At 40.7% G+C, this 26,088-nt stretch overlaps 1 protein-coding gene across 5 annotated transcripts in view; it reads right to left on the bottom strand.

Moving 5' to 3' along the window:
• PIP5K1B (phosphatidylinositol-4-phosphate 5-kinase type 1 beta) overlaps positions 1-26,088 on the bottom strand; it is a 201,609-nt gene that overhangs the window by 88,441 nt on the left and 87,080 nt on the right. For all 5 annotated transcript variants that reach the window (XM_023764577.1, XM_023764578.1, XM_014466422.2 and 2 more), the window contains 2 exons: positions 20,836-20,988; positions 16,731-17,030 (listed from right to left, as the gene is read on the bottom strand). In XM_023764577.1, the coding sequence (XP_023620345.1) occupies positions 16,731-17,030; positions 20,836-20,988 (453 nt within the window). The remainder of the gene's footprint in view (positions 1-16,730; positions 17,031-20,835; positions 20,989-26,088) is intronic.

Here is a 26,088-nt window from a genome sequence, read left to right as displayed (position 1 = left end):
TCCTCATTAATGATTTCAGCTTCCTATTTTCCCCTTTCTGATCCATTCCTGACACCCTGGCTCGACCAGGTCCCATGACACCCTTACTCAAAGCTTTTACTCTCTCCTCATTGCTTGGTGCCAACGCCTCAACTTGACATTGAAGGTCCTCTCTCCTACGGCTCCAGACAGCTTCTGTTTATTTAACACCTGCCTAGAGCCACTTTCTGGGCGAGTCAAACTGGCATCCCTTAATTACCCCTAAATGTGCCCTGAAGATGGAAGCCCTGATGTTTTTGCTCATGCTGTTTCTTCTGGAAGGTTGCTACTATATTTTAAAATTTTACTGGGTCTTCAAAGCCTATCTTAACACTTAAATACATGAAAATTAGACTCATGATCTCAACAAAATGTTGGGAACATGTCTTCCCTCTGAAAACCCAAGCACATTATCAGTGCTCCTCTATGGAATACAATTTGACCTCAGGTTGTAACTGTATTTTTCCAATCATGTACACAAGAGTGCTCCTCTCACCAAAGGGTGTTTTACTATGTGCTCCTTGCTGTGCATTGAGAACATAACAGAAACGTATATCTGTTACATTGCTTTTCATGTGAACAAGTAAATACCAAAGTATTCAGCAGCAAGAATGTATAGCACTGCATCTATGTCTTAAATATGAGAATCTTATCTCCTGCTTCATGATGTTGTGATTACTGTGATTACGTGCTCTACATTGTTAGGAAAATAAAGCTAATTGTCTACAGTGTTTTTAAACCTACCCATACCAAAGAATATTTATACACACTGTGTCAAGGGCAAAAATCAAGCTATGATTTACAGAGACTCTTTTAATTTACTGTTTTATAGGCACACTAAATGGTAGATAAAAGGCAAGCTTGTTTTGCTACAAACTAGGCTGAGCTCAGAGTCTGTAAAAATATTGCCTTCTTTTCAGGAAGCCTTTGCAAGGAGTGTGCGTCACAGGCTGGGTCAACTGCAAAGACCTTTAACCATCTACGAGGTTAGAGGGTGCTTGGTGCTGGCCCTAAGGAGGCTCTGTTCTGAAACACATCTCAGGGCCTCCTTGGCTTTCTGTTTCTTGGCTTTTTCCAATATGTAAGGAATGCAAAGTTAAGTTGGCATGAGACTGAGAAAAGATAATCATCAAGTAAGTCTAAAAGAACTTCAAAAAACAGCCACATTTAAAAATTGGTACCCAGCACCAAAAGATATTCAGAGTGACAAAGAAAATGCAACTCAAGTAATTTGTAAGTGATGCTCTTTGCAAGATGGAGAAGGATGGTGATTCTAGGACAGAAAGAGATGCTTTATTCATTGGATTGCAGGCAAGCAAGGTTTCTATCAAAGGCATGCAGTAACTTCCCATGGCACAGCGGTTCTTAAGGAAACTAATTCATTCAATAAATATTGCATTGAGTACCTACTATGTGCCAGGCACTCTCTTGTTTAGAAATCCTTTGAGCATCCTAGCTAATGTATGATAAAATGAAAGCTTCACCATTTTACAACCCTAATGAATTAATGAATCTAAAATCACAGAAAGGCATTCTGACATTATGTGCCTCCTGATGGGAAGAGACAAGACCAAATAGAAGTCGTCAAACCTAAATTTGATCAAACATCTAGCTCCAACAATCAATCTACAGGAAGAACAGGAGAGAGGAACATGTTAAAGGAAACCATGGGGAGATAATTAGCAAAATACAGACTATGGGATAAACAAACCAATTTCTTCAACATATACTCTCACAATGAAAAAATAAGTTATGGAGGGGTAAGAGGGGCTTAACAAGTAGGCCCTATTTAAATCCTGATCTAAAGGAAAAAAGTCATTTTTTTTCTAGGAATCCTTATTTTCTAGGAATTTTTACTAAAAAAAATATAAAATACCAACGGCATATTTCACAGACCTAGAAAGAACTCTCCAAAAATTCATCTGGAATAAAAAAAGACCCCAAATAGCTGCAGCGATCCTGAGAAAGAAGAACAGAGTAGATGGGATCTCAATACCAGATATCAAGCTGTATTACAAAGCCACTGTTCTCAAAACTGCCTGGTAATGGCACAAGAACAGACATATAGATCAATGGAATAGAATAGAGAACCCAGAAATCGACCCGAATCAACATGCTCAATTAATATTTGACAAAGGAGGCAAGAACATATAATGGAGTCAAGACAGTCTCTTCAATAAATGGTGTTGGAAAAATTGGACAGATACATGCAAAAATATGAAACTAGACCACTAACTTACACCACACACAAAAATAAACTCAAAATGGATAAAGGACTTAAACATAAGACAGGAAACTATAAAAATACTAGAGGAATCCACGGGCAGCGAAATCTCAGACATATGCCGAAGCAATTTCTTCACCAATACCGCTCCTAGGGCAATGGAAACTAAAGAGAAAATAAACAAATGGGACTACATCAAAATAAAAAGCTTCTGCACAGCAAAAGAAACCATCAACAAAACAATAAGAAAGCCCACTGCATGGGAGAACATATTTGCCAACGTTATCACCGATAAGGGTTTAATCTCCAACATTTATAGGGAACTCATACAACTTAACAAAAGGAAGATAAACAATCCAATCAAAAAATGGGCAAAGGATCTAAATAGACGCTTTTCAAAAGAGGACATTCAGAAAGCCAAGAGACATATGAAAACATGCTCAAAGTCACTAGTCATCTGAGAGATGCAAATCAAAACAACAATGAGGTACCATCTCACACCTGTCAGAATGGCTATCATCAACAAATCAACAAACGACAAGTGCTGGAGAGGATGGGGAGAAAAAGGAACCCTTCTGCACTGCTGGTGGGAATGCAGACTGGTGCAGCCACTATGGAAGACAGTATGGAGTTCCCTCAAAAAGCTGGAAATGGAACTCCCATTTGACCCAGTGATCCCACTTCTAGGAATATATCCCAAGAAACCAGAAACACCAATCAGAAAGGATATATGCATCCCTATGTTCATAGGAGCACAATTTACCATAACAAAGATGTGGAAACAGCCTAAGTGCCCATCAGCAGATGAATGGATTAGAAAACTGTGGTACATCTACACAATGGAACACTATGCTGCTGTAAAAAAGACGGAATTCTTACCATTTGCAACAGCATGGATGGAACTGGAGAGCATTATGCTAAGTGAAATAAGCCAGTCAATGAAGGAAAAAGGCCACATGATCTCACTCATTCATGGATAATAGAGACCATTATAAACTCTTGAACAAAAATAGATACAGAGGCAGAGCAACATCAAACAGACTGTCAAACTACAGCAGGAAGGCCAGAGAGGGTTGGGGTGGGGGTGGGGGGTAAGAGATCAACCGAAGGACTTGTATGCATGCATATAAGCATAACCAATGGACACATGACACTGGGGGGTAGGGGAGGCTGGGGGAAGGTCAAGGGGAAAAAAAAGGAGACATATGTAATACTCTCTGTAATGCTTTAAGCAATAAAACAAAATTTAAAAAAATATATGGGTAAAATGATGTGATACCTGGGATTGCTTCAAATTCTATGGGGAGGAGGACAGTGGGATGAAACAAGATTGGCCATGAGTTCAAAATTGTTGAAGCTGGGTACAGTGCACATGGGGGTTCATGGTAATATTCTGTCCACTTTTGTATATATTTGACCTTTTCAAAAATAAAATTGAACACACTGCTTTGAAATGCTTAAATAAAATGCATTTATACTAGTATACCGATTTACTATTAATTTACCACCGTCTCTTCTGCTGATGGGGTAGAGACAATACAGATAAAAATAAAAATAATTTGGGTTCTTAGCTGAAGTGGTTAAAGCAGAAAACTTGCTCTGTCCTATACTGATCTCACCTGATCCTTCTCTGATAGAAGCTCTAAAGAATAACCAAGTTAACAAATGTGGAGCTGACAGGAGCATGTATCAAGGGCCCTGAGTAATTTTCCAATTGGCCTACAGTCCAGTCCCTGAACTAAGAGTGAGTGACTGGCAAAACATATGTGTTAATTAAACAATAGAAGACAATTCAAAATAGCATCCTCCAGAATTTAGACAGCCCTGGACACATTGTTTCAGGGAGACATGAATCCAAGGATTCCTCCCAAGAATTCCTCCCAAAGCAAGCCCCCTTGGATTACGACTCTAGAATTCCTTGTATGGGAAGTGAGTTAATGCTGAATGCTGCTTTTAAAACTCAATTTCCTCAAGAAAGTTCAGAGTGTTCTTTGCTAATATAATGAAGAGAAAAAACAGGCTGTGACAAGCCATACAATTTTAGCTGGTAAAGCAGACTGAAATAAATATTCAATCCTTAGCCTAGTTATGGCAATATTGTGTTTTTCACTGTGTCTAATGTAGTGATTTTGTTTTATTTTTATTTTTAAATATATTTTATTGATTTTTTACAGAGAGGAAGGGAGAGAGATAGAGAGTTAGAAACATCGATGAGAGAGAAACATCGATCAGCTGCCTCCTGCACATCTCCTACTGGGGATGTGCCCGCAACCCAGGTACATGCCCTTGACCGGAATCAAACCCGGGACCCTTCAGTCCGCAGGCCGACACTCTATCCACTGAGCCAAACCGGTTTCGGCATAATGTAGTGATTCTGAATTTTGGGCTGTGCTGGATTGACCTGTACCAACACTGGTTTTGCTCATTTAAAAAGCTTGAAGTAATAGAGGTATACCTTATAGGTATTAGAAATAGCCATCTATCAGTTCAAAAGATTCTATATGAGTAGGTATATATATAGATATATTTTATCAGCTTCTATATTGGATGAGTTTTGGATTTTTCTCTATAGACACTTTGTTTCTACTAAAGTTGTCTTAATAAATTATTTTGTAAACACATTTAAAAGTAATATTTTATATTAAAATGCCAAGATTTTCCCATTACATTATATATCTTCTAGTTGGCTTCATCATGAATGATTTGTGGCTTAACAGCTGAGAGTACAGGGGCTGGCCAGCTGCCCAGTGAGACTCAGAGGCCACACTTAGTTCAAGTTTCCACATCTCCTTCAACGTATGAGATGAAATTCCTGAATCCTCATCACAGTCCACCCCCTCGGAAGAACTGCCTCTCTGGGTAAATACCCCTCCTCACCTCTCCACTTTGCCCTAATGGACATAGAAAAAGAAGAGAGTGGGAGAATCTGTCCATGATAAATAAGACTTTGATGGTTTGAACTTAGACTTTAAACTCTAAGCTTCTTAAAGGCAAGGACCATATCCTCCCATTTTTTGTACCTGCCATGGACTTAGCATAGAGCCTTATGCACAGGAAGAACTGAAAACTATTTGTTGAATGACAGAATTAATTCAGTAGGCAGGTAAGGCAGGATTTGTCAAATAAGATTCCTGTGGTGGTTTGAAGCCAGAGAAGTCCAGCCAATCCATGCTCTGAGGTCATTAAAGGTTCCCCAGGGCAGGACAAATCTTAGGTGTGGGAAAGTCACCATTGATGTTGAACAATTTACCATTTAAGAAGGACAGCAAGGCCCTAATCAGTTTGGCTCAGTGGATAGAGCATCGGCCTGCGGACTCAAGGGTCCCAGGTTCGATTCTGATCAAGGGCATGTACCTTGGTTTCGGGCACATCCCCGGTGGGAGGTGTGCAGGAGGCAGCTGATCGATGTTTCTCTCTCATCGATGTTTCTAACTCTCTATCCCTCTCCCTTCCTCTCTGTAAAAAAAATCAATAAAATATATTAAAGAAAAGAGAAGAACAGCAAGTATCTATCTGTAGTGGGAGTTTTAAGCAGTGATGGAAAACCTGGGTTGTGTAAGGTATCACTAGAAATGAATTCTTTGAGGTCTGGAGGTATTATAATTTACTTTTAAAATAGTAACATATATATGGTCAAAATTAAAGTATAAGAGGTTGGCTCAATGCCACATCCCACACAGCACGAGGGTGGTGGTTTTAGGTGGAAATAGAGTATCATAAGTGGAGGGGCAGTGTTCTTGTCTCCGGTGTTGTCAACATGTGATAGAGATCCTACATTTCCAATGGTGTTTGCCTGAAAATATGGAACAATAAAACAGGGATAATTTACACAAGCCCTGAGAGAGAGTTCAAATTTGAATAAGGACACTATAAAGTAAGAGGTAACTGTTTACATCAGAAAATACTGAAATATTATGACTAGTAAGTTTAAGTTTGGGGAAGTAGATTTTAGTGAACAAGATTAGTGGTGAAAAAATTTAAAAATCTATCTTCTCTGCATATCTGAGGACAGAGGAGGTCAATCTGTAATCTGGAATCACTGATTTCTCTGTTCTTTGAAAATTAGGTGGCTGACATTTTCCCCCTCAAATTGCTAATAATCTAGAAAAAAGTTGGGTAGCTCTTTCTGAAAGGGCAGTATCACAGGATGGCGAACCTCCACCTCCAAAGAATGTCCATCATAATCTGAACACGGATTTCCAAGTGCTGGTGAAAGGGAAGCAAATGTTGAATTGGGATCTAGAATTTTTTGTCTTTGGAACAGCTGGGGCTGGCTGCATGTGGGCGAGGCTTACAAATGAGTTCTTCCTGGAGAAATGAAGTTAATGAGATGCGGACTCCAGCCAGGCTCACATTCAAGCTGGATGAGGATATTTTAAATAAACATCCCTGGTAGCTATGGACGACTGATATGTCCAGTGGGCTATATATCTTTTAAAAATATTTTTCTGAAGTATACATGTAGAAAAATACACAGATGTATTTTTTCTAATGAAAAGTCAAAATTTAATGTAGAAATTCATTAATAACAGATTGTTTGGGGCCATTTCACTCTTATAGGGAGGCAGAAATTCTCTCATGGAAATTTTCCACCTCACTGTATAGAAGTGCAAAATTTCTAAGGGCAAAGGTGAGAAGAGTTATACTTGCTGGATCAAAATGCCAAACTTAGAGATGCCTTGGAAGAAAGAACGTTGATGACATCAAAGGGACATTCTCTTGCAGGGGAAGAGGGTATATATAAAAAGTGTTGAATGGTATTGACCAGGATGAAGAATCATATACATGAGCCAAAGCCTTTCAAAAGCCAGTATGTGCTGATCTTTTTGGAAATAACTAGAACCAGTGTGTGGCCAAGGAATTACCTTGCCTTTCACAAGGAAGTCGAGCAGGTGCCATTCCTACAACACCATGGATACTCAGTAAATGTGCACTGGATGTTGAATGAATAAAATCAAGCCCCTTTAAAAGTGTCTCCAGTTGCCTAAATTAAAGATAAGATTGCATTGAGAAGGTGCACAACAAACTGAGTAACATACCACAAGACATATTTCTGAATCATTTTCTAATCTTTGTAACATTTTCCCGGACCCCAGAAACTCTCAAGTACTCCTTAAGTCCCTCACCAGATTCCAGACGTTTCTCCTAATCTGTGGAGCCTCCACTCTATCTTATAAGTTGCTAGAGCTTGCCACCTCTATCCCCTTTGGCTGGAGTATTTACAACCCTGCTCTATTTCACACGGTCATCTGACTGTCTGACACTGGCTACTGGATCCACACTGGCCAACCTAAGAAGCTTTCCAGACACATCTTCAAAGCCAGGTTGCTGCCATCACGCCCCCAACGGCCACTTCACCTTCCTGCGATCGCTCTCCTCTCTGCTTTCCCAGGATTCCTAATAGGGAAGAGGATATGACCCAGGGGACATTTCCTTCCTTTTGCCACCTCCCCTCCGATACTTTGTGATTCCTCCCATTTGACCTACACTGACCTTACCTCCAGACTTAGGGTCATCTCCAAAATGAAAGACATATAGCTGCTTTTAACACTAAGGCAGGAAACCCTAATATACTAGCTATAGCATCACTTCTATTTCATAAGCCAAAAGACTTTAGCTAACATTTATATTTCCACATCATAAATTACTTAAAATGAACGCTAGCTAGACACACCACCTCAGGAAATACATTGAGTTCTCTGATCTCTAGGTATTATTTCTCTTAGGAAGAAAAAAACAAGTTTGCTTCTTAGGATTGAGGAAGATTTTTCAGTCTCCCATTTCCATTCTTTCGTAGGGTTTGTTGTAATGCTCCATATGGTTTAAAGTGAGGGTTTAAAAAACAACTAGTGGCTTGATAACCCTCCAGTTTCTGTAGTTAATGAGAATTCTCAAAAGCCACTCCCACAGCATTCAAAGGCACACCTCTAGGCCCTGGTCTCTCTCTAAGATTTAAAAACAATAGACTGCACTGTAACCATCACATTTCTCAGAAAGAAGTTTTGCTTTAAGGTTAATAGGATTTCATGTGCACACATGTTGGTAACAGTTGGCAAGTGTCAATGTGCTTGATTATGTTTTTCATTAAACGTTTAAAATTAAATGTTTGGATCACTAACTTTACTTTGTGTTCCTCAGCTACTTGGCACCATGTTCCTCTCTCCTTCCTTCCCTGAAGTAGGTTGCAAGATTTCATTAACTCATTGCCCTGTGGATGAACTGAGCCTTGGAAATGTGTTCTTACATGAAATCGTGTATTGAGTATTTTAGATACGTAGTTTATGATGTGTTTTAAATGCTAAGCTATTTTGGTATCTGTAAGTTATATCTAAGAAGGAACCCTCCCTCCACCAAAAACAGGAAAGCTCATTTTGAAATATTGAGCATTACTAGTTGGGCTCAAATGGAGGTACCTCTTACTGAGTAGAAAGATGACCTGAACATCACACAGACGAGTATTTTGATTTTTGTAGCTACTCTAAAGTCCCTGGTCCTGATCATCTTGTCCCTTTCCATCACCTCCCGCATGAGAGCTGAACTGCAGCAGCTGGCAAAAAGCCTGGACAAACATCAGCCTCTTGCCAGGACGGATGAGCAGCTGTGTTGTACAGACAGCCTTAAATGGGGACACCAGTCACCACCTAAATAAATAGCTGAGTAGATGAAGAGGTCAACACAGTTGCAATTGACTAATTTACTGGCCATTAACAGACACTCGCCAAATGAGCAATATGAATTTACTTCAACTGATTATCCACAAATTCACAACATTGATATGATGATTTACTCCGGTTCTATTTCAAACCAAACCATGGGTAGGCTATTACCAAAGTCTGCTCTTATGCTTGTCAATTAGGTAAGGTTCACATTAAAAAAAAAAAAAACGTTTGCTCTTGTTATCCCTTATGCTTCATCAAAAGACTAACACCGAGACAAACTGCTATCCTATTAAATGATGTGAAGGGTAGGAAAATAATGTCCCACAGTTTCTAGGCTCCCAGAGAACAGGTTTTAATAGGCAAACAATAAACATACACCCAAGTAATTACAATATAATGTAGAAATATCAATGGCCATAGAATAGAGTTAGATGAAGCCTTTAAAGTCTCATAAAAATGCTTATCATTAGAAACACACGGTGAAGTCCAGTACCGTAGGCCTCTCCTCCTTAGGAATCCCTAGCAATTGCATTAAATCCCATAAACATATGATCAGCCACTAGACTTAAGTGTAAGTTTTTCTGCTCCATTGTCACCACTCTTCCTATATCCCCAAACTGCTTCTTTTACTGGGTTTACCTTTGGCTTTGCTAGAGTATATACTCAAGTAATTTTTAAACAAAAGACTTAAATATAGCCCTATTAGAATGGCTAAAATAAAAATTGTAGTAACAACAGCAAATGCTGGTGAGGATGAAAAGAACCTAGATCATTCATACATAGCCGGTGGGAATGTCAGATGGTACAGCCACTCTGGAAAAGAGGATGATGGTTTCTTACAAACCCAAACATGTGCTTACCATATGACACAGCAATTGCATTCAGCATTTATACCAGAGAAATGAAAACAAATGCTTATGCAAAAACATGTATGCAAATGTTCACAGAGGTTTTATTTGTGACAGTCAAAAACTAGAGAAAACCCACATGTTCTTCAGGGAGTTAATGACTGAACTGTGGTATACCCATACCATGAAATATCACTCAGCAATCAAAAAGGGCGGTCTATTGATACACACAATAACTTGGTGGATCTCAAGGGTATTGTGCTGAGTGAAAAAAGCCAGTCTCAGAGGTTACATATGAATTCAGTTATAAGGCATTCTTGAAATGTCAAAATTATAGAGATGGAAAACAGAATGGTAGTTATAGAAAGGATTGGAGAGAGCTGTGGCTATACATACTAGTAAAAGGGTAGCATGATAGATTGTGGTGAAGGAACTGTTCTCAGTTGACTATGGTAGTTACATAAATCTACATATGTATAAAATTAAAACTATATGCATACATATTCCCCCCTCCCCCCAACACATACAAATGAGTGCATATAAAGCTGGTGAAATCTGAAAAACTTCAGTGGATTGTACCAATGCTAATTTCCTGGTTGTGATACTGCCCTAAGGTCATACAAGATGTTATCCATGGGGCAACTAGGTGAAGGACATATGAGAGCTCTCTGTATTTTTGTCTCCAATTGCATGTGAATCTACAATTATTTCAAAATAATATTTCTATAAAAGAGAATTTACAGGTAGAAAAAATTTTAAAGTCCTTACATACATGACAATGTCTTCATTTCTTATTCTCATAAGGAAATCTGGCTTGGTTAGGCCTGGACATCTATGTCCAAACTCATTTTCTCTCAGACTAGAGCAGGGAAGTCATGGGTCCACTGTTTCCCAAGAAATTCTGATTTATGATTCTTTCCAGCTCAAACTATTTTTGCTTCTATGAGTTGGTTTTACTTATTTGCTCATAACTTTAATATTGCCTTATGTTCCTATTGCAATGGCATCAAAATAATTACTATTATAGATAGCAAAATTCATAACTTAAAACAAAGTAGAAACAGATCATGGGATTATAGTGTTTGTAGAACATAATTTGAAAATCAGTGAACGTATCTATGCCTTTTTAAATTTTATCTTTATTGTTGAGAATATTACAGATGTTCTCCATACCTCCCCATTGTCCCTACATGTGAACTCAGTGATATACCTCTCCCCTTCTCATTTAGCTGAAGTCTAAAAATATCCAATTCCTTCCTGATAAAGGCAAGAACTTAAATGTAAGCACTGTCATAGTAAGAGAGATGTCTTTTAAGTCTGAAGCACTTTTTTCCTCTTTAATGATCACTGGGAAAGCAACCAATATTAAAAAGAGAGAGAGAGGTGTCTAAACTAAATGCAAAAAAATTAATGCTAAACAAAATTATAGCTGAGGGCTAAGCCCTAGCCATAATGCTAAATTAAGTATTATAGAAAATAACCCACATTGCAACCCATACAAACATGCCCATAGCTGAGAAGAATCTGAATTACAAATTAGAGCTTACTATACTTAGATAGAAAGATCCCAGTTTGCACATCAGCAAGTCTCAGTATTTTTAAGATTGGTTTCATTAAATACTGAGAACCTATTAATATTTATGGTGACAGACATTTGTGTGAAAAAACTGGTTCCACACTATTTAAAAATTAATAACTTTCCTGCTCAACAAAAATGATAATAAATGTAAAATAAGTCATTTAGGTCATTAATTATCAAGACTGTGCCTGATAGACTCCCACTTGAAGGAATAAGATTTGGATTATAAATGCAAGTTCTCACTAATATTCTTAGTCAATGTTATTTCCCTAGAATTACCAATAAATATTTCAGGATGTAACAATTTATCAAATCAATTAAATGATATGAGTCTCTTCAGATTTTTATAAATAAGTTTTGTCAAAGAAGAAATAATTATAGAAAATTAAAATGACTATGAAAATAGTTTCTAATTGTTTTTCTAAAAGTAATACATAAATTTCCAAATAAAAGAGTTTTTTAAAATCACAATCTTGTAATATATATTGAATGTCTACAATAACAAGTACTACAGTGCAGAGAGGTAAAGGAATGAGCTTTGGCAAATGGTCCAGCAGATGAGGCATGCATGAGAAGACCAAAACTTGTGCAGAATGTGTCTAGCAGATCAGAATGGCTAGAGACTAGGAAGTGCTCCCAGAGCGGGAAGAGAAGGCTGACCAAGGAAGCTAAAGGAGCATCTGGAGACGGCAGGGTGCATCTTATAAGTACCGCGCGCTAACCGATTGCGGCACTGGAGCTCCGCAGGGAGCATCTTAATGTTCCAACTTAGGAAGCATGGGCTTTGGGCCCAAGGCAGTGGAGAATCTCAGCTAGAGGACCTTAAGGAGCTGGTGATCTGATCAGGAGGATCGTTTTGGCAGCAGCATTGGGGACGTGTTGGAAGGCAATGATAACTGAAACCTAGTTCAATTGGCTACTTCAAAAACTCAGAAGATGAATAATCAGGGTCTTAATAAGTCTGTACATGTAAAGAGAGCGGGAAGATCCAAGCGTTATTTAGGAGACAGCCTGGATAGGTCATTGTGATTTGCTGAGTCTGGCGAAAGAATACGAGAAGAATAGATGGATGAAAGGAAGGAAGGAAGGAAGGAAGGGAGGGAGGGAGGGAGGGAGGGAGGGAGGGAGGGAGGGAGGAAGGAAGGAAGGAAGGAGGGAAGGAAGGAAGTAACTTCAAGATACTGATCTGGGCAACTGGCTGCATAATGACCATGTTCCCTGGGCCAGGGACGATAGGAAGAAAAGCAGGCTTGGGGGAAGATGACAGGCTACATAGGAAGAGCAGTTTTCAAATAGGACGCACCTCTCAGCTACTTGGTTACATGGGGACCATAGGGAATGGCTTGAATAAATCCTACTTCCTGTTTTTGATAGCAAGTGACCTGTGATGTCCTGGCAGTACTCTCTGCTGTCATGACTCTTACCCTGGGCCAAGTTCACTTACGGGTGTAGATGGCTGTCACAGCAGGCAGAGGGTGAGGCCAAGGGAGAGGAACTGCTTCAAGAAAGGGAACCCAATGATTACATGTCCATTTCCCCAGATGCAGCCAATGGGGGAACGGCAGCATGGGGGTTGGGAAGAACTTCAAGAGCTGGATCCCTGCTTTTGGAAAGAGACCTTTGTTTGAATCCTGTGGGCTCTGCAGGGTTGAAGCGTAAAGTGAGCTCAGTTTTCTAAAAGAGTTCCGAGGGGCCAGTATACTATGTGGAGGAGTTGGCCACAGATGGACAAGGGCCGAAGGCTGAACTGGGGAAGCCAGGGAAAGGGACCAAGGGTGGGTGGGGGAAGACGGCATTTGTCAAAGCATAGGAGGCTCATCGTATCTGTCTGGGAAGAACAGAGAAGCTGGGGTCCAAAGGTCTGGGATGCTTGGATTTGCCACTTCTAAGCTTAAGAGGGAGGACCCTGGCACCACTAGAAAGGGGCGTTTGACATTACCTGGCTCCTGACTGCATTTCTCTCCTGCCTCACATGCTCTCCCTCACTGTCAACCACTGCAACACCGGACAACCCCAGTTCAGAGAATGCATCGTGCTATATCATGCCTCACTTACATTGTTTTATCTTCCTAGAAATAAACTTCTACTGCTTTGCCTACCTGGAGAACCCTTCTCATCCTCCAAAACCAAGCTATGACTCACCTACTCTGATCCTCACAATGCCTTAGAATAGAATCATTGTACTTAATATACTGTATGTCCGTTTATAAAAAATAGAGGTCATTCACCTCACAGTGGCACCTGGTAGGTCTGATACGTGAGTGAAAGGATGTGTCCTAATAAGGGTCTAGCGCACCTTTCTCTGCTGGGCTGCTGACACCATAGTGCAGTCCCTTGATTGATTTGTTTCTAGAGCCTCAGCTGGACCACCTCACTTAGAGGAATATTTACAGCATCGCTTCCCCGCTATTGGGTGCTGGCATCGGCCCTGGGTGACCTTCCAGTCTCCCTGAATGCACAGCACCTCGGCCAGCACTAAAGCTCAGTTCTGCAAAGCGAGAGAGATATGAGGACAAGAGATGCTCTTGGCAATGCCAACCACAGATCCCATACCAGGAGTTGGCTCTTCAGAGGATGACCTGTAGAGAGAGAGGGATGACTGCTATATGGCTCTGGGGTGGGTCTCTCTCTCTCTCTCTCTCGGTCTCTCTCTCTCTCTCTCTCTCTCTCTCTCTCTTCCTCACTCTCCCTCTCTCTCTCCCCCTTCCACTATCTCCCCTCTCTCCCCCCTCTCTGTATGTATGTATATATCCCCCTCCTCTCTCTGTATGTATGTATATATGTATGCATGTGTGTAGGGAGACACTGAGCTCCAAGGAATTTCTGAACTGTTGCGTGTGGATGGGCATTTTTTCTGGGAAGACACCTTTAATCACACCTTTAATCAGTTTTGCAAAGAGGTCCATGATTATTACATACTAAGGCCTACCATTCCAGAAACGTGCCTTTCTTGAGGCAGTTCTGCTCAGAGAACTAACTGCTGACTTGAGATCACAGAGGCCTTGGTCACAGTCAAGGCAGATCATGGAAGGGACTCAGATCCTCGCCGACCCCAACACACACACACTGCAGCATTTACACGCTCCCATACACCCCAGAAAAGCCATTCTGAAGATAAACATTGTATGCCACTTAAGGAAGGTCCATGGTTCTTCTACCAGATCAAGTGTAATGAGTGAGAAGAGCGAGCCTTAGGATACCTCTACACTGGCCTTTATGTTCCTTAGAGCAACAAATATTCCACACAAAATCAGCAAATCTCCAGGGTCTCACTCCTGATGAAAAGTCATGTTGATCCTGTTCTATCAGGCTTGGCCTCAGGAACGGTAAATAAACAGACAAATCCTGTGCCATGGCTCTTTTACATTTGACCTTTCCTTTTTCTGGCATAGAAGCCTGTGGTTTTAAAAGACAGCAGGAAAAGGTTTCCATATTAAACAGGCAAGAAGCATGCTTGCGCGTGCGCTCACACACAGGCACTAATAGAAAGCAAATCTAAAACTGGAGAGGCTTATACTAAACTCTGGGGAATTGAGAGTCACTTTTCACCCACATCCTGTAAGGGCAGAAAAAGCACAGGAAAAGGTTTCTATTAAAATGTATGTTTTTTTTTCTTTTTAAGGAAAAACATAAATCATTCATATTCATCCAGATATCTGAATAGCTCAGCTGGACATTTTTTCCCCTTGGTTCCCACTGTTCCCCCCCCGCCTCACTTCTGAAAGGATAATTTAAAAAAAATCCTTACAGTGAATCTTTTACATTTCAATTGTTAACAGCACATGCTTTGTACCCAAATAGGTGTGGGCTCTGCCACTGACTTGCTAAGTAATGCTGGGCAGGTTTCTTAACCTCTTTGAGAACCTCACTGGTCATGGACTAAATGGGAGTATGAATAGTACTGACTCCCAATGGCTGCTGAGAGAATGAAATAAAATGGTGCATTAAAAACATCTTAGACTAGCCTGGCACATTCTGAGCAATCACTAGATGGTAGTTAAAAAATAGAAGTTAGGGAATAACATCTCTATCAACGAAACAAACAATTCCATGGACACATCTTGGTGCGTTATCAGACATGTTGAATGTGTAGACAGAAAAAAATCAGACATGGTGGGGCTGTTTTCTCAGTGAGAATTCCCCACCTTACACACTACATGGGTGGTTAGAATGCCCTCCTCAGCTTCAGGGGAACTCGAGTCTGGCAGAGAAGGATCCTCCCTCCCTGGCAACACTATGGGCCATCTGCCCAGGTCCACAGAGGGCCCAGAAAGCCACAGCCTGGGAGGCATCCCTTTTCCCAGTGACCAGGCCCAGTGAGTCCCACCTGCTCTTCCAGAAAGCCCTGGTCAGACCCAAACCAACATGCCTCCTGGCCATCTCCACTATGATGACTCTCCTAGGTTCATCTGAGCCAGGAAATGATATTCCCGAGAACTCATTAATGAAATGATCATCACCCTTCAGAACTCATCAAAATTGCATTTTCATACTTTGTCTTCAAAAGGACTTATACTTTCTCTAAATTCACCATGGCAACAAAATCTTCCCTGGGTTTTGGCCTTACACTTTTTTTCTTTAAGTATTGAAGGCTGGGGACTTCGGACTATGAATTCCTCCTTCCTTTTGACAATCACTCTGGCGAAGTTTGGGTAAAATGGTGTTTACTCTGTTAAGCCTCATTCCTGATCACCTCTTATTCAGATCACATAAAACACGTTCAGCAAATGGGTTCACCACATGGTCTGCATCCACACCTGATTTCCAGGAACCCACGTATCAATCCCACCACAGACCTTTTCTCTAAGCTTCTCTTGCCTGTTGGAATCTTACTTCTTCCAAGATTTCTACATGGCCTAATCACTGCTTTAAACCTAAATTACTTTAGCCTCTGGTTTAACTACCATCCCCACAGCAGAGGATGAAAAGAAAAGCAAATCTTTTTTCATTTTATAAAAAAAAAAGCTGACTTAGCTTATTAGTAACCATCAACAGACGCTCTAGACCAGTGGTTCTCAACTTTCCTAATGCCGCGACCCTATAATACAGTTCCTCATGTTGTGGTGACCCCCAATTTCATTGTTACAAATTGAACATAATTAAAGCATAGTGATTAATCACAAAAACAATATGTAATTATATATGTGTTTTCCGATGGTCTCAGGTGACCCCTGTGAAAGGGTTGTTCGACCCCCAAAGGGGTCTCGACCCACAGGTTGAGAACCGCTGCTCTAGACAATTCCCTCATCATCCACAAATCCCTCTGACATCAGGGTAGCATGAGTCAGCACCAGGATTGGGACCAACGGGATTCCACGTATCCGCTTGGCACATTTCTTACAATTTCTTACATCACTGCAGGTGACTTTTCAAAGGAAATCAGAGCAACAGCGTTTCCTTACCCGACAGTCTCTCTGAAGAGTTTTCATGAGCGCATTGTATGTTTCTGTATCAAAATACAACCCTTCGTGCATGTCTTGTAGGAAATCTAAGTCCTTAAAGGTGGGGTTGGACTTTTCTCTCTCTTTTCGGGATGCTCTTCGCTTGTAGGTCGAGCCTTTCAAGTCGTATGTAAAGTGCATCCTCATGGAGCGCGGCAAGACATTGTTCATCACCACGATTCTGATGTTAATGCCCCCTGACTGCATGCAATACAGTCCATAAAATTTTGGCAAAAGAGTCCTTGGATTCTGGTTTAAATTCTAAATAAAGAAAAAGAAAAAAATGATTAAAATATCCTATTTTTACCAAATAAGCTCCACTAAAGATGTATTTTCACCTATTTAAAAAAAATAGAACACGATTGTCTTTACTAATGGCCATTGCTAAAAGTTTGCTGTCTCTAATCTAGTTCTTCAATTGGCTTATTTCAATAGCAACTTTATCATTCTAAACTCAAGACACTAAAAGTAGCTGAATTAAAAATGGACAGAAAGTCCCAAGTTAGCTCCAAGTAAAAAATGGGCAAAGAATTGATTAGTGTCGTGTGTGACTATTCTCTGAGGTAGCCAAAAGACAAGATTAATTGCTTGGGAATAAGGGATGAACATTTTAAATTTTAATAGCTCTGGAAAAACTGTCTTCCGAAATGGCCAGTCTGATTCACAGGCACACTTTGTAAGATTACACATTTTCATCACTCTTATCAGTGCTGAGTATCAAACTTTAAAATCTTTGTAAACATGATTGGTGAAAAATGAAAACTTTAAAAAATAATTTGAACATCACTGATTAGAGAAATGTAATATTTCTGATTTATATTTAGGTACCTCAAAGATAATTTTCTGCTAACATCCATTCCCTTGCTCACTTAGGTTTTTGTTCTTGTTGGAGTCCTTGATATAGTCTAGATATTTTCATTTTCCTATTCTCTAGGGAGTAAATATTTTGTTCCAGTCTTTTTAAAATATAAAAACAAAGAATACATGCCTGTTTTTGTCCTACTTTAAAAGTAGGTGAGAAAGGAAAGGCATATATATAATGAAAAGTCTCTACTGTGCCTGATCCTTCCCCTAATTCCCAACTTTTGAGGAAACTAATATTCCCACTTTTGTTATATCACTCCAGAAATATTCTATGTGCTTATCTTAATTTTGTGCTGCTATTTTTTCATTATACAGATGTTTTGTTTTTTAATGTAGAAACATTCATGAACTCATTTCTTGGGCTTTTTTGGCTTCTTGTTTAACAAAGTGTTTTATATCCCTAGGTTATAAATGCCTTCTCTTCCAGATCTTTATAGTTTTGGTCATTACATTATGTTTTTACACCATATGAAATTAATCTGTGTGTGTGCGAGTTTTCTTCAATGTGACATAGCCATTTATTGACGAGTCTATCCTTTCCCAATTGAGTTTAAGTTCCTCCTATATCATATGATAAGATATCAAAGCACATGCATCTATTTCTGGACACTTGATTTGAATACACTGTTCTACTTGCCTACCACATCTATAATTTTAGTACGGCTTTATAGAGTTTTGATATATTTAGAGCAGGCCCACCATTCTTTCCCCCAAAATGTTTTGTCCGTTCTTACAACTCTTCCCTTCCACTGTTTAATTTTTTAGGTGCTCTTAAAATAATACTTGTTTTCACATGCAAATGAATCAGCTTTGTCAAATTCTAGGAAAACATTATATTGGAATTACACTGGATTATATGCTTACTTGGGGGTAATTGAAATCTTTACAATACCGAGTTCAGAAATGATGCATATGTCTTTACTATCTTACATCATTTTTATGTCCTTAAATAAAAATTTTTAACTTTCCATCATATTAGTCTTGTACATTTCTTTTCATAAACTTAAGTATTTTAGAATCCTTATTACAAAATTCTGCAGGGATTACTGGTCATATGTTATAATTACTTTAATTTGCTTTCCCAATCAGAATTATAGTATGTCTTCATTTACTTATCTTTATTTTTCTAATAATGTTCCTTATATTATTCTCATTATGAATGGAATCTTTTCCCCCCTCATATTCTCCAACTCTATATGATCTACATAATAGAATACATGGATTTTGTAGATTTGTCTTATATCTGGTGGATTCTTAATACCTAGAAACTACCAGTTTGTTTTCTTGAAATTTTGCTGATTTTCAATTTTATAATTTGTAAAGAACAGAGTTTACACTTCCCTTCTATTTCTGTATCAAACATTTATTGCTAAGAATTCTAGCGAATATATCAGAAAGGACCATTGATAAAGGACATCTTTTTTCTTTTCTATCATTTCCAGTGAAAGGGCTCTTGTTCTTCTCAATGAGATATATGAATTCTTGGAGATTGATAAAGGTATAAAATATGAGTATTCACTTAGTTCTTACATTAAAAGACCTCCCTGCCAATTTTTAGAATTTTAATTAAGAAAAGATGTTGAATTTCGAGGGCTTTAGTTTCTCTTCAATGTCTATTTGGAAAACTGCATGATGTTCGCATCCGTTTCTTGTTAGTGGGATGAATTATATTGTTTGCTACACTAGCATACATGACTTGGATAAAACCACTTGTTCAGCTAAATTTTAAAGTTTTACTGAATATTTATTAATTTCAATTTAATACCCATGTAAGAGACTAGTCTATCTAGAACTACAGAAGCTTAGAACTATAGACGTTTAAGATTTGCTCACTTAGAGGTTAGCCAAGAGTGTGATGTTAGTTTGATTCCAATTTTACATTACTTTAAAATGTGTGTATAAATACAATATAGCCGAAAGGACATATACCAACTTATACCAAGTATTAGTAATATGCATCTCTGGGAAAGGAATTATGGATGGTTGCATTCTTTTTCCTTTTCTGTATTTTTTATATTCTCTAACAGAAAGAAGAGAATTTGCTCAAAAATAAAAGCTATTCGTTCAGGATCAAGACCTTTTAAAATCTGTGCACCCTGTCATTTAAGATTTGTATTTAGATGTTTGATCGCTCTATTTACATGTGTGGCAGATTTACAGCATTTAATGTAGTCTCTAGCAGACTTTGGATTTAAATAATCTTTTACACATAAATGAGCTGTGTGGCATCTCATCAATTCTGTTTTGAAACAAGGACGACAGTTATCTCTCTTAGCAAGTGAGCAGCAGGACTGGGGGCTTGAAATCTAAACTGCTTCCTGTAGCCATTCCAACCACAGATCATTAATAACTGTCATGAAGGTACCAATACATGAGAGGGATGAAGATGAAAAGGTTACTTAGGAAAGTGTTCATTTTTGAAAAATTTAGACTAAATGTCTAGTAAATTCACCTAGACTAGGTTACTGGTTGTTTGTCTCTAAAACATTACATGAAAGGTGATTTTCATGTCATTATACTTAACCTATGAAATTCTGAATTATAGTGGTTATTCTTGAATGCATGCTGGTACATAGTGCAGGGGTTAAAGACACAGCCTCCTGGAACCCTCCCACTTGTACTCAAGTCCCACCTCTACAGCTCACTCCCTGAATAACCCCTGGCAACTTATTCCATTTATCGTTGTCTCAGTTACTCATCTACAAAATGGCAATGACTGAAGTGTCCAAGATTGCTGTGAGGATTAAATGTGTTAGTACAAGAAAAGCACTTGTAGCTGTTCTTAACATAGTTTAGCACTCAACGAATATTAACCACTCATGTTATTAGTATGTACTGGGTGCAAGGAGCTTTGCAATGAATGCATTGCTTCCTTTATCTTACATCCTGTCTCTTTTTTATCACAACCACCACATAAAAGAGGCATTTCCCAGCTTTTAACGACTGAAAGGACTAAGGCTCAGAGGTTACCTTGCTTACTCATGGTCACACAGTCAGTTAATGGCTGAGCTGGGATTTGAACCCAGGGCAGAGCGAGTCAACAGCCATGCTCTACTACTCAGTTCTATTTGGCTTTTTAAATCTTGTCAACAAATGTCATAGCATAGTCTAAATACAAAATAAAGTTCACCAGAGAGAAAGAAACATGCCAAAGAGTCACTGAGAACACACACAGAAGCTTTAATTATGTGCAGCTACTTACCATGTAATAGCCGGGCAGCAGCTTCTGAAGGAACTCCGCCTCTTTATGCTGAACTGTTTTGATAATAAATTCATCATCACTGGTCACAAAAAACAAGGATCCACTGGCCCCGGGGTTGGACAGCTCTATCAGCGGTTCATTGCAGAGGGAATACTGAAGAGTAAGGAGGAAACCCACAGCATTACATATCTGGCCATTTGGAAACAGGCAGCGCTCTACTCAGAAGGCTCTGTGTGAGATGTCAGAAACTTGATCCATGTATCTTAATAATACTTTGATGGGACACAGACATGCCCTTCCCACCCCTGGTGTTATATGATAGAATCATAAATCATCGCATGTATTCGATGAGATAGCTCAAACAGCAGTGTTGACTAAGGTGCTTTGTTCCCAACAAGTGCCCATAAAATAACAACTAAAGGTTGGATCCACACTGTGTATTTGTCACTTGAACACGGACACCTGTTCTCTTCTCATGATTTATTCTCCCAAAGGGTGTTCTCCACTCAGGGCTTCACCAAGGAAATGTCTCTAACATCTGTATCTCCAGCCCAGCTCGCTCTCTAGGACTCCAGCCCTGTACACCTAACCTTTTAATGGATAGTTTTTACTTAGTTATATCACAAACACTCCACATGCGACGAGTTCAAAATCAAATTCATCTCAGGACTGTGGCGCCTTTGTGGGAATTAGAGGTGCCTCTTTCTCCCGGCAGATGTAGCACTGGGCCAGTTACAAGGTTGGTGAGTAGGAGGGCTGGGTTCCAGGCTCCACCCCCTCACCGTGGCCAGGTATTCTTGAAGGTACACACCCTGCACAACCCTGCATGGCCACTCTACACCTGCCTCCTGCCGCATCCTCCATCTTCTCCTTTCCCCCCGCCTATCATAGGGAATGGAAGCATCTTGGTTCCCCAAACACTTGGGCATTACCCTTAATGCCTCACATTTCTTCACCTTCCATATCCAGACTCTTGATTATACCGACCCCCTCCAAGACATCTCTTTTGCCAATACCCTCAGTTCAATGGTTTCATCACTTCATGCCTTGATTACTATGGTAAGCTCCACCTTGTCTCCACTATCCATACTCCAGCCCTCCAGTGCATTCTCCTACAGGAAACCAAGGATCTTTCTAAAAGACAAATCTGAGCATACCCTTCCATGCCTTCACAACTTTCAGTGGTTTCCACTGTCTACATAGAAGATAATACCCAAGTTTTTAGAACAGATGTTTTAAGGCCAGGAAAGGCCCAGCTCTGCCCTGCAATCTTTTCTCTCTTCACTTCTCTCTTTACATTCCAGCTCTAGTCATAGAGAGCTGCTTCCCATTGTATCAGATGTGCTGCACACTCTTAACTACTTTGCATTTTCCTCTACCAGAAACAACCTCCAGACTCCCTTCACCTGGTTGCCGACCACTCCATCATGAACTCATTCAACATTTAAAACGCCTATTGAGCCCGTGTCATTTCCCAGGCACTCATGGAGCTTATATCCTAGAGAGGAAACAGACAGTGAACTAACAAGTGAATAAATTATACATCAGGGTGTGGTAAGTGCTACTGAGAAAAATGAAGCATGAAAAGGGGGGCAGAGAGTCCCAGCAATGAGTGAGGACTGGGCTGCAATAAATTTTAAGTAGGGTGGTCACGGAACGCCTCATTGGGAAGGTGGCATTTGAGCAGAGGCCTGTGGAGATCTGGGGCATTTCAAGCCAAGGGAAGGACAACTGCAAAAGTGTGGAGACCTGGAGAGTTCAAGGCACAGCAAGGAGGCCAGTGGCTGGAGCAGGTAAGCAAGGAGGAGAGCTGAAAAGGATGAAGCCAGAAGGGTCGAGCTGGCCAGAGCACACAGGTGCCACAGGCCACTGTAAGGACGATGGCCTCTTCTCTAGGGGAGCTGAAAGTCACTGGCGGGTCTGGAGAGAGCACCACTCCGTCTGCTGTGTGAGAACCCACTGCAGGTGGACGAAAGGAAGATGCAGGGAGCACAGTGAGGAGGCTGTTACAGTGACGTGGCTTTCAGTGTTGCTAGCACTCATGCCAGAAAAATCCCTGGTTCCGCGAGTCTAGATCAACTGCTTCCTGGCATTGGACGTCCTCATCACAGAAGTTACTACAAAAACACCTTAATGGCCTATTTACAGATTCCGAGCTCCCATTAGAGCGCCGTGAGTGCAGAAACTATGAATATCGTATCCTGTGATACTGCTCAGGACCTGGGCCTTGCACATAGCGGACATTCAGTAACTTTTTGTCAAACAAATGACTGGACTTCATCAGCAACGAGGGCTGTAAATCTCGACAAAAGTGCCAAAAACTAGCAGAGAGGTCAATTTTTGGTTACCGAGCTCAGTGTTTAACTAATAATCCTCATGCAGCGGTTTTCAACCTGTGGGTCGCGAACAATGAAAATACATCCTGCATATCAGATATTTACATTACGATTCATAACAGTAGCAAAATTACAGTTATGAAGTAGCAACGAAAATCATTTTATGGTTGGGGGTCACCATAACATGAGAAACTGTATTAAAGGGTTTGCGGCATTAGGAAAGTTGAGAACCACTGGACTAGAGAAACACTGGGTGCAGAGCAAAAGGAGGCGAATATGTGTGTGATCTGACTAGCCCTGGGGAGTGGCAAAGGCAGGGATTTAAAGAACCGTATCCTCTGATGGAGGCCTCTGACCACATGGCTGAACACCCCTCCAAGACTTTCATCTGGGCTTGTGAAGGTAAGTCAGAGAGGAGGGGCGGCAGAGAAGGAGGGAGGAGAAACTGGGAGAAAAATGACTAAAAAGCAATTCTCTTGTGCCCTTTTAGACTCTCTTGCTTTGGCAGTACCTCGGACAAGGGGAACAAAATTCTCCAAGGAGAGAAAGAGGCAAGTGCTTACTGCCTTCCTAAAAGGCACTGGCAACTTCCATCTCCTACTTCAGCCTCCTTCCTCCTTCCTCGCTTCCTGACCCTCTCGTGCTGGGCAGCACTACCGCCTTGGCCTTTCTGGACAAGTTGAGGACAAGGGAGGAAAACAGCATCAGACTGCACACAGGATGCCATACAAGCCGAGGGGAAGCAGAGGGCACCTTCCTGCTGTGAGGGTGTCCGTGTGGCGGGGTGGTCAGTGGCAGGGCCCGGGACTCGGAACCAACCGATGTTTGTAACACGTGGTGCTGCCAATGGCTGCTTGTGCAACCTGGAGTAGGTAGTGAAGCATCCTGGAGTCTAAGGAATCTCATCTCTAAAACAAAGATAATAATGCCTACGAGAAAGCAGCTGGAAGCTTTTAGAGTGGATGCTTTCAAAATGCCTGGCAACGGCTGACCGATTAGCTATGGCCTGTGCTAATTTTGATTACATGACCATATGCCAGTGGTGAGAGGCACTCCACCTGCAACAGACAGGCAGGTGAGGGAGGGCTGGTGGTGCCTTAGGATGCACGGAGGGACTCAGCCCGACTCCTACGGCAGCGGGCCTGCCACAGATACCCTGAGAAGCAAGAAAAAAAGTGCGCCTTTTCTGCAGTCACAAATTTGAGACCCTGGAAAACAAAGGCCTCAAAGAAGGAAGGCAGGACCCAGACTCTAGAAATTCTGATTCCTTGTTCCATGGGGTTGGAAGTCTTGGCTCAGAACCTTCTCATGGATTGGAGCAAATGCTGTGAAAGTACAAAAACACACAGTGTGGAAATCAGAGGCTGCAAACAGAGAAATTAGGGGTGATTCAGGAAGAGCTGTCTAGAGAAAACTGGAGTCAGACCTGAACATCTGCTCCCAATTAGTCTCAGATTCTTCTATAAGCAGTGACATAACATGGAGATTATTTCATGGGTTACTTAATTGTCCAACACTCTTTTATTGTGTCATTTATAAATTAATATGAAGGGGGGAAATGAAGTGTTCTGCCGCATTTTAATAACTTTTCGGGGTCTCTACGAGCACAGCGTTCGTGTGCAACAAACTGGCGTCATGATACTGACCAGGAATGTTACCATTGTCATCTATGATTATATGGTTTCTCCACCTACAATTCTGTTACGTTCTCTTCTAAGCAACCTTCACTGAAAGGCTGCCTTTTAAGAGCAAATAAGGTGGAGAGATGGGAACATTTTAATTAGCCACACGATCAACAAGCCCTCCCTGTGCACTCCTGGGTTTTATGTGCCTTCCAGGCACTTCCATTTGTGCCCGCTGGTCCAATGTATTCACTCTCTGGCTTCCGTTTCCTGCAGGGCCTCCCTCCTATACCCTTGGAAAGAACGCAGAGTACAGCCCAGCTGGGCCCTGCCAAGGCAAATTAGCAATGTACACTTGCGTGGTGTGATCCTTTCCCCTGCCATTTCTTCCCCTGACTGTGTTAAATATGCACCCTGCTCTCTTTCTTATTGGTATCAGTGAACCTGAAAAGACATCATATAAATCACCCTGGGGTTTTGATGGAGAAGGAAATGAACCAAAGGCTGTTGCCCAAGCAGAGACGGGGAAAAAAAGCTCTGGGGCCCCTTCGCCTTCCCTTGGGAGGTGTTTATTCAGGAACAAATAAGAAAAAGCGTTTGCATGGCTGAGCGGGGCACGCAGAAGCACCTTCACCGTGCTCACAGTCCAAATTAGGCATGTTTCAACATGACACTTGCAATGGAACAGCATTTTAATGGAACCGAGAACATAAACAGAATAATTCAGGCTGAAATCCAGATGCAACAGCACAAAACTAAGGAGAAACACACACATATCAAGGGGTTCCAATAACAAACCTACACAGAGCTACCAATCACCACCTAATGCTAGCCCCTCCTTCCCCCACTTTAGATCAGTCTATCTTCACCAATTTGGGTTTAAATAGCCCATTTGACAGATGGCAGGATGCACGTGGTAGAGATTTGCACTACATCCTACTTTGCTCCCCAGTTTTTTATGGTCCATCTTATTTCATTTTTCTGTGTTTACTTGGGCTTAATGTGTCCAAAATGCGTTTTGTTAGGGCTGTTTGAGCTCTTTGGCTGTATTCTTCAGACTGGATAATCACTGTTCACAGTTCAATGAGCTAGGGCAGTGGTCGGCAAACCGCGGCTCGAGAGCCACATGCGGCTCTTTGGCCCCTTGAGTGTGGCTCTTCCACAAAATACCAGGTGCGGGCGTGCACGTACAGTGCGAAGTTGACTTAAAACTTTAAGTTTATTAAGTTAATTTTAGGGAACGTTGTGGAGTGAAAGAAGATGTAGTGTCGAGGATTGAGAAAGGTATGTTGAGA

Source organism: Myotis lucifugus, unplaced genomic scaffold (assembly GCF_000147115.1).
Source record: "Myotis lucifugus unplaced genomic scaffold, Myoluc2.0 scaffold_337, whole genome shotgun sequence".
NCBI classification, from domain to species: domain Eukaryota; kingdom Metazoa; phylum Chordata; class Mammalia; order Chiroptera; family Vespertilionidae; genus Myotis; species Myotis lucifugus.
The sequence above is the reverse complement of the archived record's forward strand: the minus strand, read 5'-3'. Positions and strand labels throughout refer to the sequence as shown.